The sequence below is a fragment of the Typopeltis vanoorti genome, chromosome 7, assembly GCF_054136105.1.
Source record: "Typopeltis vanoorti isolate ZY-2024b chromosome 7, IOZ_Tvanoo_1.0, whole genome shotgun sequence".
NCBI classification, from domain to species: domain Eukaryota; kingdom Metazoa; phylum Arthropoda; class Arachnida; order Uropygi; family Thelyphonidae; genus Typopeltis; species Typopeltis vanoorti.
In genome coordinates this window covers 80,092,400-80,105,068 of record NC_143555.1, presented here as the reverse complement: position 1 = coordinate 80,105,068, position 12,669 = coordinate 80,092,400, and the positions used below count along the sequence as shown (strand labels likewise).

Below are 12,669 nucleotides of genomic sequence, written 5' to 3'. Positions count from 1 at the left end.
CCTTCATAATGTGATCCATATAGATAATGAATAACAGAGGGGATAATGTACATCCTTGTCTCACACCAGATTTAACATTAAACCATCTTCCTGTACTTCCTTCAATTCTAACTGTTGACTTACAACTCAAATAAAGACTAAGTATTGCTTGATATAATGCCCCATTAACACCATATAACTGTAGCGTATCGAATAGCTTCTCTCTTGGCACCTTGTCATATGCCTTTTCCAAATCGACAAAACTTAAATACAGATCTTTGTTATATTCCCATGCTTTCTAGACTATTTGTCGTAAAGTGAAGATCTGATCCTGACAGCCTCTATTTGGTCTGAATCCAGCTTGTTCTTCACCCAGCTTTTCTTCCACAATTCTTCTCAACCGTTTCTCAAGTATACTTGCATAGATCTTGCCATGAACACTCAGTAGGGAACTACCTTTGTAATTCTCAGATTCAGTTTTATTTCCCTTTTTATATATGAGTACTATGAGAGCTCTACTCCAGTCATCGGGAATTCGTCCCTCTGTCCAGGCCTTCTGAACTATGCAGTGCAGCCACTGTAAGACTTTTATACCACCATACTTCAGCATTTCTGGTCGAATATCATCTACTCCTGCTGCCTTTCCACATTTCAAGCCTTTGATGGCTTTTTCTACTTCAAGTGTGGATATGTATTCCTGACTGCATGCGTGGTCAATGTTTTTTACCACTGTGCTGTTATCATTGCTTGTTTCATTTAGCAGTTTTTCAAAGTAATTACTCCATTCTTCAAGGATATCTTTTTCTCCTGTTTTCATGTCACCTTTATCATCTCTAACTCCTTTTACAGCACTCTTTCCTCCATTCCTAAGCTTCAACAACCTCCAAAATATTTAGCCACCTTCTTGATATTTATTTTCTATATTCTTGCCAAAGTCCTCCCATGACTTTTGTTTAGCTAGTTTTACACAGTGTTTAGCATTCTTGCATTTGTCTCTGTATTCTCTAAGAACACAAGCTGACTTATTTGCCAGGAACTTTTGATATGCTTTCTTCTTTTCCTTCACTTCTTCTTTAACTTCCTGTGTCCACCATGGAGTTCTAATTTTTCTATCCTTGCAGACAAGTTCACCACATGCCTCTCTAGCTGAATCAATCAGGGCTTTTTTCACGGTTTGCCACTGAATCTGCAAGGTTTGATTCCTGTTCTCAAACTCTTTCATTTTTTCTTCAATGATCTTTTGTACTTCAGTCTACAGTTCACATGTGAGAGCTTCTCAACTTTTATGTGCTTTAAAACTTTCTTACATGTTATTCTTTTCAATATGAAAATCAATTTTATCCTGCTCAAGACTAAATAGTGATCACTTCCAATTTCAAATCCTCTGTACACTCTGGTGACCTGCACCAGGGAGAAAACATCACTATCAACAATAACATAGTCAATGAGACTTTTCTTATTCCTTGCCTCTTCTCTCCATGTGAATTTGTGCACATTTTTATGTTGGAACATGGTGTTAGTAATAACCAGTCCATGTCCTGAGCAGAAATCCAACAGATATTTGCCATTATTATTAGCTTTGCTATTTTCTCCAAATTTTCTCAAAATATTTTTGTATGTCTCACAATCATTTCCTACTCTGCTATTTAGATCCCCAACAAGGACCAACTTTTCCTTTTTCATTGTGTCAGTTGCTTTTTCTAAAGCTTCAAAAAATTCCTCCACTTCTACCTTAGTAGAACCTTCTGTAGGGCCATAGCCACAAATAAGTCTCATTGTCCAGTTCTCCATTCTCATATTTGTCCACATTACTCTACTTGAGACTGACTGCCCTTCAAGAAGATTAGCATCGTATTTTGTGTTGAATACTATGGCTACTTCTTCTTTTCCTTGATTGTCATTTCCTGAATATAACATTTTGTATTTATTGCTCAAAAAGATCTCACCAGTTTTTGTCTTTTTTGTTTCAGTCACCCGTATTATGTCGATCTCGTACTTATCTAATTCCTCAGCTAGCTCCATTTCTTTGCCATTCAGGCTTCTTATGTTGATAGTACCGATCTTTAACTCTGGTGATGTTGAGTTGGGGTGTGTTTTCAGATTTGTTCCAGTAGCTGACTTTTCGCTGTTCGCCCTGGTTCCCTGGCGAAAACAATGGCGGCCTTGTTTAACCGGGAGACACCCCAGCCGGCATGAAATTTTGTCATGTTGTACCATCATTTTTTATTTTGTTTTAACCAATAAGAATACAATTTGGTTGGCTAAATCCCAAATTGCCAGCCCACCCTCGTTTGTTCAGTATCCAAGTAGATACCCAACACGGTGCTCCACGAGAAGGTTAGGATTGGACATTAGGTCAGAAGCCCTGGTCGGTTCTCCACATTCCTTTAAAGGCTATGTGGAGGTCTCCTCTCAGTTATACAGCTTTGACCCTTTAGCACCCCAGATTATGAAAGAAAGTTAACAATGCAGGCCAAAGAGAATCCAAATAGTTCTTCTTTCGATATGGTGCAAGTAAAAGAAAGAATGTATATGGCAGAATGATTTTAAGGAATACCGATGGTCACGAGGTAACTGAATCAGTCAAAATAGTAGAATTATTAAGTGAACACTTAATAATTCTACTATTTCATGGGAACTGAGGTAAATGAAATGGAGGTACATTATCATATTACAGAACCTTAATGTCAATACAGCTGTGGGATTGGATGGTATACCAGCTCGAGTTTTTCATGAAGTGGTGAGGGAATTGTCAGTGCTCTTGATCATATTGTTTAATCCCAGTCTCACTCTGGGTTAGTCCCGAGTGGATGGAAAGAATGGAAAATAATTCCTTTGCATTAAGGAGGTTCCAAGACTGATGTAGCAGTTACCAGGTGATCAGCATATCAGAAGTTGTTGTCAAAGTATTGGAGAAGTTGGTCAAGAGCAAAATATAGGAATGGATACATGAAAATGGGATAATGTATTGGCCGGGGGCATGGTTTTGTGAAAGGTAGGTCATGCCTCAGTAACTTGCTCATGTTTTATAATACAGTGATAGCTGAGTTGGATAAAGGTAATGGGTTTACAGTGATACTGCTGGACTTTGCAAAGGCCTTTGACAGGATACAACATGGAATTGTAATTAGTAAACTGCAACACATGGGGATGGATATAGGGTTGGTGAGATGGATAGGAGGGTGGTTGATGGAGAGATATCAGAGAATAGTTTATTCAGGAGTAGAGTCCAAAAGAAGACGTGTAACTAGTGGTGTACTGCAGGGTTCTGTTCTTGGACTGCTGCTGTTTAATTTGTTCATTAATGATATAGGAAAGGATCTGAGAGAAACTGTTCAGTTATTTGCAAAGTTGATGATGACAATGATGCAAAGTTGGGTAGAGCAATATTTAATACAGATGATGTCAAAATTTTGCAGGATGATTTGGATAGATTAGCAGACTTGGCAATGGAGAATGGATGTCATGGTTAATGTGGCAAATTGTAAGGTTATGCATTTTGGGGTGAAAAGATCACCAGCTGTATACCACATTGGTGGAACAGTATTCAAGGCACTTGATGAAACCACTGAAATGGGAGTGTCAGTGGATAGAGAGTTAAAGTTTAGTGTGCACATAGCAAAAATGGCTAAAGCAGCTCATCATATTACTTGGTTACTGAAGAATACTCTGACAAGCAGGTTATTGTTCCTTTTTATGAAGCCTTGATAAGACCCCATCTTGATTACTTGCATCTGGGCACCAGAGTTTCTTGGTGATGAGGAAGAGGTGGAGAGGATCCAGAGGCGAGTGACCAGGATGGTAGCAGGTCTATGGAACAGGTTACAAGAACAGTTGAAAATTTGTGGGTTACAGAAACTGGTTGAAAAGCAGAAAAGGGTTGATGTGATTGAGAGACACAAATTACTGAGGGGTTTTTACAAGATTAATTCAGAGCACAGTTTTCAGAATAGGTGTGTTGGTGGGAGAACTAGGAGCCCATCAATGGAAACAGTAGGAGTATAGTTAGCAAGGGTGTTAGAACTAGGTTTTTTGCTTGGAGAGTGGTAAATGAGTGGAATAGGTAGCCAGAGTCTGTTGTGGGTGCCATGACTATGAATGAATTCAAAGCAAAGCACGATAGTTTCTGTTCAAATGCTGAATAGTTCTTGTTATGATGTTTAGGTCCTTCCAATGAGTCTAAGGACTCCTTGACTTTGCCCGTAATAATAATAATTATAATAATTATCGACCTTTGCGTGCTCTCCAAAGTTATTTCGTTCCTTTGAAGTTCTGATGACCAGATCTGAGCACAGTAATCCAGATTGCGATCAGAACTTTATACAATGGAACTACTCCCTTTTATTTCTGCTTGACAATGTCCTTTTTCAGCATTGCTGCAATTCTATGAGTTGTCTTCACAACCTATCTACCATGTTTTTTGAGCTTCAGATTTCTGTCTATACTCACCCCCAAGATTTCTTGCTTCCTTCACTTCTTACAGTATATCTCCAAGTAAGTATGAATCATTTCTGATTACTAGGACAATCCACTAACTTGATATCTGAAGCCATATGCTGCAGCTTAAATAACAACTTATCATGTTTCACTCTGTCAAATGCCTTTATAAACTCTAAAAGGATGACAGTTTATGCCTTACCTCATCTACTGCTCTTTTTACTCTATTAGAAAATGCAACCCAATTACCAAAACATAAGTACCTCTTAACAAATCCATGTTGGCCGAATCCATGGTGGTCTTCTGTGGCATTTTAGATGTGGCAGATGAAGACAATAATATTGTCTTCATCTGCCACATCTAAAAAGCTCTTACCAGTTTTTCTGAAATTTTAGCAACCACAAAAGAAATACAAACCAATCTATAATTTGATACCTCCATGTTATGAATGCTCTTTGCAATGGCAGTATCCTTCTATTTATCAAGAACTTGGACTGTTGCAAGAAATTTCATTAAACAGCCAAGTTAATAGCACAGTTATTTTCTTAGCACATTCTCTTAAAACATATGGTAAAATCCCATCTAATCTTACTGCCTTACTGATATCCAGAATTCTTAGTATTCAGAATATATCCTTCTCATTTACTTCTATTCTTTTATCCCCCCCCTTATTCCTCAAAGAATGAAGCTTGCTTTACCAGGATGGAACACAATAGTAAAGTGATCATTAAATAACTCTTATGTCATGTTTGGTCACTTGACTAGCATCATCATCTAACCTTTTTAAGACATTTTTACTCCTATTGGCTACAAAGTGAAAAACTTAGGATTCTTCCTAAGTTGATTACTTATTTTCACAATTCACAACATGAGTTAGCTTAACGTAATTATATACTCGAACATACATGATGAAAAGACTTTTTACTAGTGTTATTTAAAAAGCACAATAATCTTGCAAAGACAAGTTGGAGACCTGATCTCGTTACTGATGTTACATTGTGAAAAGTTAGTCTGACTCCACTGTTAGTTTTGACCTTTTTTTTTTTTTTTTTTTCTTAAACTATTATTTGTCTTTTTCCTGAATTGAATTATTTTAATAGATAATTTATATATATTCATCCTTCATTATGAACTGTAAATGAAAGGAAATGCAAACTACCTTTTTAGTTGTGTAAAGTGCAAAACTCAAGGCAAATGTAAGGATCAGAAAATATTAAAAACATTGGAGAAAAGAGATCTGCTGTGTCATCAACTAAAAACAATCAAGATGTGCTTTCAAGACAAATGGCTCAAAGAATTCAAGTGGTGATGTTGCTAAGATGAAGTTGCATTTCTGTAATATATAAAGTCCTGGGACTGTTGAGAGAAACTCTAGATTACTACTGGGCTCTTCAGACCTTTTTGAAGTGGAGACATTTAGGTTTCACGAGATGTTCAGTTTTCATAAAAAAAAAATGCTGTGCATAGACTTAGCCATAAATTGCCTAGGAAACATGCATTTAACTGTTTTCCAGAGAAAGATGGATTTTATAATATTTATAAACCTGAAGGTGCCTTTTTAATCCTGGCTATTATAAAGCCAGGATTAGATTCAGGATTAGCTGAATTTAAATAAACTGTTTACTGACTTCAGAAACTTCTTAGGCATTAGTAGAACAGTATCAAAATGAACGAAACGTAAAGATTTTTTTTTGCTTACTGCTGATAAACAGGGTGTTTCACTCGTAGGAAGCCCTGAGTTATCGTTTTTTACAGTCATAATAATTGTGGTAGTACATACATTGAGAGATGTCTAACATATTGCATCGCAACAAATGCTGGAAGTGGCCGCCTCCTTGCTGCAGGCAGCTGGCATCCTGTGCTCCATGTTTGCGAATGTCTCAGTTAGCTGAGTGTGACTGATGTTGTCAATTGCAGTGGTGATGTTCGCTTTCAACTGCTTGGTATGTGTGTGTGGTTTACTGGAATAGGCCCTTCAACATGCCTTACAAGAAGTCTGAAGGAGGACTGAGATATGGAGATCTCGTGGCCATTTTCCTTAGGAGATTATGGAATCTTTGAAGAAGCTGGTTACAACTTATATAGATCTTTTGGATGTGTGACAGGTCACTCCTATCTTGCTGGAGGTAACCACATTGTAACTCAGTGTTGTCCAAATGATTAACAAATGTGTTGATAGTTTTGCAGTACATGTCTGTGTTCACTGTCGTTTCAAAGAATATGGGCCCTATGATGCATGTGCACGACAGAGTGCACCACACTCCAGTCTTGAGGCCATGCAGCAGATGTCCATAAATTGCATGTGGATTCGCTTTGGCCCACAAGTGCATATTCTGTGAATTGACGTACTCACACAGGTGGAATTACACTTCATCTGAGAAAAATGCTGTGTTCAGGATGTCATCGTTTTCAGCCATGAAGGTTTTGAAATCAGTTGCAGTGTGAGTGCTCCCTTTTTTGCTGCTCTGTGGCAAGTCAAAGGCGACAAGCCAATTTCTTGGAACAGTTGCTGTAAGGACTTGCTTGGTGAGTTAAGCAACCTGCTATGCACATCCTGCACTATTTCCTTGGTCATTGCGGGACAGCCACCTCTGTGTACATTCACCAACATGCATGTTGTCTCCAGTTTCTTCATCATATTCTGTATCACACTTTTTGATAGTGCTGCAACAATTAAACCCTTTTCTGAAATTTGAGCGTGAAACCTTGAATGAACCCGTAGTTCAATATGATTTGACCAAGAACACTTTCTGCTCAATCATGTACATGTTTATTGCACACCGAGACTGGTCGCAAACTGAGCTTATCAGGGTGTGGGGAACTCAATGTCAGAAATTGATGATAGTTCCTATGGCTGCCGCAATGCAGTTCAAAGCAGGCAAAAACATGCTGGAGCCATGTTGTATTTAAACATATCTCTATCCATGTTGGTACTCCTGTAGTTACAACCGTCTTGTTTGTATATTATGTCTGTAATAAACGATAACTCAGAGCCTCCTATGAGTGAAAAACACCCTGTAGTTAAACAGATATTAAGGAAATCAAAGACTCCAGTCTCCTTCTTGATTTCTACAGATATTTCAAATGAGTAGAAACTCATCCATTAAATGAGATACAGTATCTACCAATTATTGTCTGGACACTAGCAATTTAAAATTGATACTAGCAGGTGAATCCTAATATTGGGTATGTCCACCTTTGGCTTTAATCACCTCCTCCACCCTTTCCACCAATGTGCGACAGACATCAGGTGGAATTTGTCTCCATTCCTCCATCAAACCAGCATCGAGTTCAGCGACAGATCGAGGACGTGCTGCTCTGGAACTCAATCGCTGCTCCAATTCATCCCACATGTATTCAATGGGGGTTGAGGTCAGGACTTTGCATAGGCCAGGGCAGTCGTTTAACATCCATCTCTTCTACCATTCCATAACAGCTGCAGCTTTGTGACATTGTTGTCTTGATAATAACATGCGTCTATTCCATAAAGACTCCACAGTGTAGGCAGCACCTGATTATCCACAATATCAAGGTACTGAGCTGCCTACATGGAACCATGGACAATGACCAGTGATCTCACTCCAAACCAGCTGAATGCACCTCACACCATTACTCCTCCACCACCAAACTTTACTGTGGAGTACAACACAATGTGGTAACAAGCGTTTACCAGGCAGCCTCCACACCCTACCATCAGACTGAAACAGGTGAACCTTGATTCATTGCTCCAGAGTACTGTTTTCCACTGGTCAGTTGTCTGGTTCACATGCTCTTCGTATCAGGCCAGACGAGTCGCTTTGTTCGTTGTTGTAATGTTCAGCTTGGGTGCTGCTGCTGCTCTTCCGTCGAAACCCAGTAAATGGAGGTCTTTTCATACAGTATTAGTGCTCAGACCATCCGTGATGAGTTCCAAAGGGCTAATAACACCATGGATGGTCTGTGTCGATTGTAGCAGTGTTTATGTGCTACACGTTTTAATGCTCTCCTATCCCTGTCACCCATTTTTAGCAGCTGCCCTAGGTGTTTTCCTGCACTAGTGATGCCAGAGCGTCTCCATTTGTTGATCACATCGCTAACCATTGATTTTGGATGCTCCAGTTGAGTGGAAGTGGCATGTATGGACATGCCACAAATGAGCACATGATGACACCCCTGCATATGCTGCTGCTTCTGCTCAGTTTACATTGCTATAGTAAAAGACTTTCATAACAATCATCAGCTTTTCTCTTGCCAAACTAATCTGCCTAAACATTTCCTACTCATCATCATCTGTATTTCCTAGTCTGTAGCTACAGACTAGGAAATACAGATGATGCTTGACACTAAATATGCTGTCCTTTCTGCTTCTGCCTTACACCATATATTCTTAAAGTCAATAATGTCAATTTCTCTCTGATTTTCTACCTGTAGAGGACTCATTTCACCTCTTACCATAAGTTACTCCATAACCTGTTTACTTTCCCCTGTCTTGCTGAAATATGATATACACTTCAATTTCTATCCCTGCCATAGCATCCTCCTCTATGAATTACTTTTTACTGATACCAATAATTTTCAGAGAGAGACTGAGTCAGTCAATGTGACAAACTCATTTCGTTATTCTTAATGTGCCTGATATTTGTATACAGAAAAACCAGTGCATTGTCAGTATTCACATGGCTTTTATTACTCTCTACAGAATTCTTCTTCTTCCTAGCATTACGTCCCTCTTGGTGCATGGTCCACTGAAATTCCATTGTGGGAGGGATGGTCGACTTCTCCCATGGTGACCCATCTTAGGAGAGAGAGAGTGTATATATATAGGTGTATGAAGTTGAAAGACAATCACAAACATTCGTGCCCATAGCAGGATTCGAACCTGGTAGCTTTTTGGCTAGAGAGTAGATATACTAACTACTCGGCTAACCAGGATGGCTACAGAACTCTGCTTGACTATGCAATATAGTTTATTTTTCCAGCTGCTATCTCCATTCTGGCAACCTTTCACCTTTGCAATTCTGGTTTCTTGAGGCCATCCCTACTACCTTTCACCTTTGCAACTCCAACTTCCATGCCTTAACTAACTTGCCCAGAAGATGACACTCTCTTCAAAATTCTATATCCCTGTTCAAATGCAATCCTTTTCATGCACCCCCTTCTATCCTCAAATGCACTTCAAGTCTACTTATTCCAGACCTCTTTTTCTACACATTCTTGCTACCATAGCATTCATATCACTGTTCTTTTCCTTCTCTGCATTATCATATCGTATCATACTTCTCTACATCATCATCATATGCCGACCTGGTTGGCTGAGTGGTTAGCGTATCCGCTCTCCAGCCAACAGTCTAAAGGCTGTAGGTTCAAATCCTGCCGTGGGCACATGATGTTTGTGAAAGTGGTGATGGTGGGCATTAGATGGCATTGGTGCAGTTGTGGTTCGTTATAGTTGGTGGATTGAATGAGTGATGGAGACAGAGTATTAGTAGAGTAGATGCCCTTCCCTGATGTGTCTTTGGACTCCCTGGAGGTGTCACATAATAATAATAACAATAATAATACCAAGGCAATACACTCATCTTGTCTCACACTTTTCTGCCGCACAGTGTCTAACATCAATCTCTTGCCACATGATTCACAGTACTGCTCATGTCATTTGTACCAATCATCACTGTCATCCACTTATTCTTCATAGTCATACTCTGTTTATTCCTCTAGGCAAGCACTCCTCTAATGCTCTACTCTGTATATCTTGAATCATAGAATTTCAGTACATCACACTTCTTACATCTCCATTCATTCTTCTCTCACTGGTATACCTGATTTTCTTTCTGCTTTCACTCTTTCTCATTGTCTCTCTCTCTCTCTCTCTGCTTCTACTCTCTTAACTTTCTCCAATTTCCTCTCTTTTTTTTTTTTGTCTCTTCCAGTTTCTTGTCTTCTTCTTCTCTCCTTTGCTCTCTCTTTCTCACTGAGAGAGAGAGAGAGAGAGAGAGAGAGAGCAAAGATAGCCTCTGTAGTCCCATTAAGAGGCTACAGAGGCTATCTTTGTAGTCTCTTAATACAGAGTCTCTTAAGACTTTGTAGTCTCTTTTCTCAGCAGTTCTGTTTCTCTTTCCACACATCCTAACTTTGTCCAACATTCACTTACAGAATTATATCTATTTGTTAAAACATCTCCCTCTGTTACCCTGTTCAAGGTAAATCCATTGATACCTCTTGCACATGCTCTTCATCCTATAACATGCTACTCCTATCTATATTTCAGCACTCACCCATTTCTGACTTATTTCATCTGCTGCTATAGTGTATCTGAAGTTATATTTTTTTAAGGTATTTCAGATATTGGTCTTGTTTCAACCTCAGATGAACAGATAAAAATGCTGATTTTTGAACATTAATGACTGCACATTGTATAATTAATCTAATTAATACATTAATTTTAATCCACTGATAAAAATGTCTCCATCTTGTCTCTGCAATAACAATTGGAAAAATTTGAGTATATTACAGATAAAAAAAAAAGAACAAAGTACATCTGAAACAGATGGCAAAATACTTTCTCATATTAAAATTTGATGAGATATTAAGATTTCTCATTATTAGTGGTTACACAGTATTAAAGGCAATTGAAAACTCAAATAATCAGAAACAATGTTCGAGAGAGAGAGAGAGAGAGAGAGAGAGAGAGAAAATGAAGATCTAAACAAAGAACAAAAAACAAAAAAGATTCATGCTTTCACTGTGAAATGTGATTACCACTACACCTATGTGAAATCTTACCTATTAAACTTCCCTTTCTGTATCATATAGGAATATTACACACACACACACACACACATATATACAGTAATCTACCATTTATCCGATCTGAATTAACTAACTTGTTTATGTTACCTGACTTCTTTGGTAGAGTACTGTGTAATTGTACTGCAGTTATCAGAATGGAAAACTGCATTCCCTCTGCAGTCAGATAAATAATAGATTACTGTATATTATACATGGTTTTTCACATATATTTATTTTTCATATTTATTGCATCTATAAATAATTTTTTTTTTCTTTTATTTAATGACAAACATAATGAAATAGCATTATAAGCCCCATTACAAATTTGGGAATTGTTCATTTTCAGTTTGTGATTTTCTTTTCTTGTTTGTATTCATTTTTTTTTTTTTTTTTTTTTTTTTTTCAGTGTTCCAAAATACTTAGCACCAGAAGTTCTTGTAGGGGATCCTCCTGGAAGAAATGAGTATAATCCGCCTCCTGCTCTGGCTCCATCAGGTCCCAAAAGTGATGTTTGGTCATTTGGTATAATTCTTCTTGAGTTGGCCTTGGTATGTACAACTCTTATATTTAATTAATTCAGTTCTTCATTAGGTCATGTAGGCTAGAAGTGTAGCATCCATATCACATTGTGGTCTCTATGGTCATATTATGGTTTTTATACTGTGCCATGAGAGATTTTTTGCATAATTTTCAATATTGTATTATATTATATGAATTTCACATACACATATATAGTATTATTTTTTTTTCTCAAGAAGGTTGACTTGTATTCTAAGGAAGACCAAAGCTAATTATGATAGCAAGCTAACTGATGAGGCTAAAAGAAATTGCAAAGAGTTCTTTCACTGTGTGGAAAGTAAAAGGAGGAAATGGCTTTAATTAATACCGGTGGCAGGGAGGTAAAGAAGCAAATAAAATATTGCATCAGAGGGTGATGCACCATCTAGGCGGAGATATTCCAGTAGCAAATGTGATATTGACTGATGGGAGAATAGAGATATGTGCTTACAATATTGCAGAACTATAATACGAACGAAGCATAGGATTGGATAATATATCATCCTGTGTGTTATAAGAATGTGTAGACTAGACTGCTTAATTTGATTCTCAGTTCTGGGAAAGTGGTAAGGGAGCAGAATAGTTTCACTATATAAGGGAGGCCTGAAGGCAGAAGTCATAAATTATAAGACAATCAATATCTTAGGAGTGGTGGTTAAGGTATTGGAAAGGTTGGTCAAGAATAGAAGTCAGGACCGGGTGGACAGAAATATGATACTTTATAGGGGGCGACACAGTTTTGTGAAGTGTAGGTCTTGCATACAAAAAAAAAGATATCCTTGATGCATCGAGTAATTACTTCGAAAAATTGCTAAATGAAACAATCAGTGACAGCACAGTAGTAAAAAAACACTCAACAGGCATGCCAACTTCTCCAATCAGGAATACATATTCATATTTGAAGTAGAAAAAGCCATCAAAAGCCTG

General features: G+C 38.0%; 1 protein-coding gene across 7 annotated transcripts in view; it reads left to right on the top strand.

Moving 5' to 3' along the window:
• Positions 1-12,669, top strand: part of LOC150104805 (TBC domain-containing protein kinase-like protein) — a 559,840-nt gene that overhangs the window by 100,526 nt on the left and 446,645 nt on the right. For all 7 annotated transcript variants that reach the window (XM_090395364.1, XM_090395368.1, XM_090395367.1 and 4 more), the window contains exon 6: positions 11,591-11,732. In XM_090395364.1, coding sequence (XP_090251490.1) covers positions 11,591-11,732 — 142 coding nt within the window. The remainder of the gene's footprint in view (positions 1-11,590; positions 11,733-12,669) is intronic.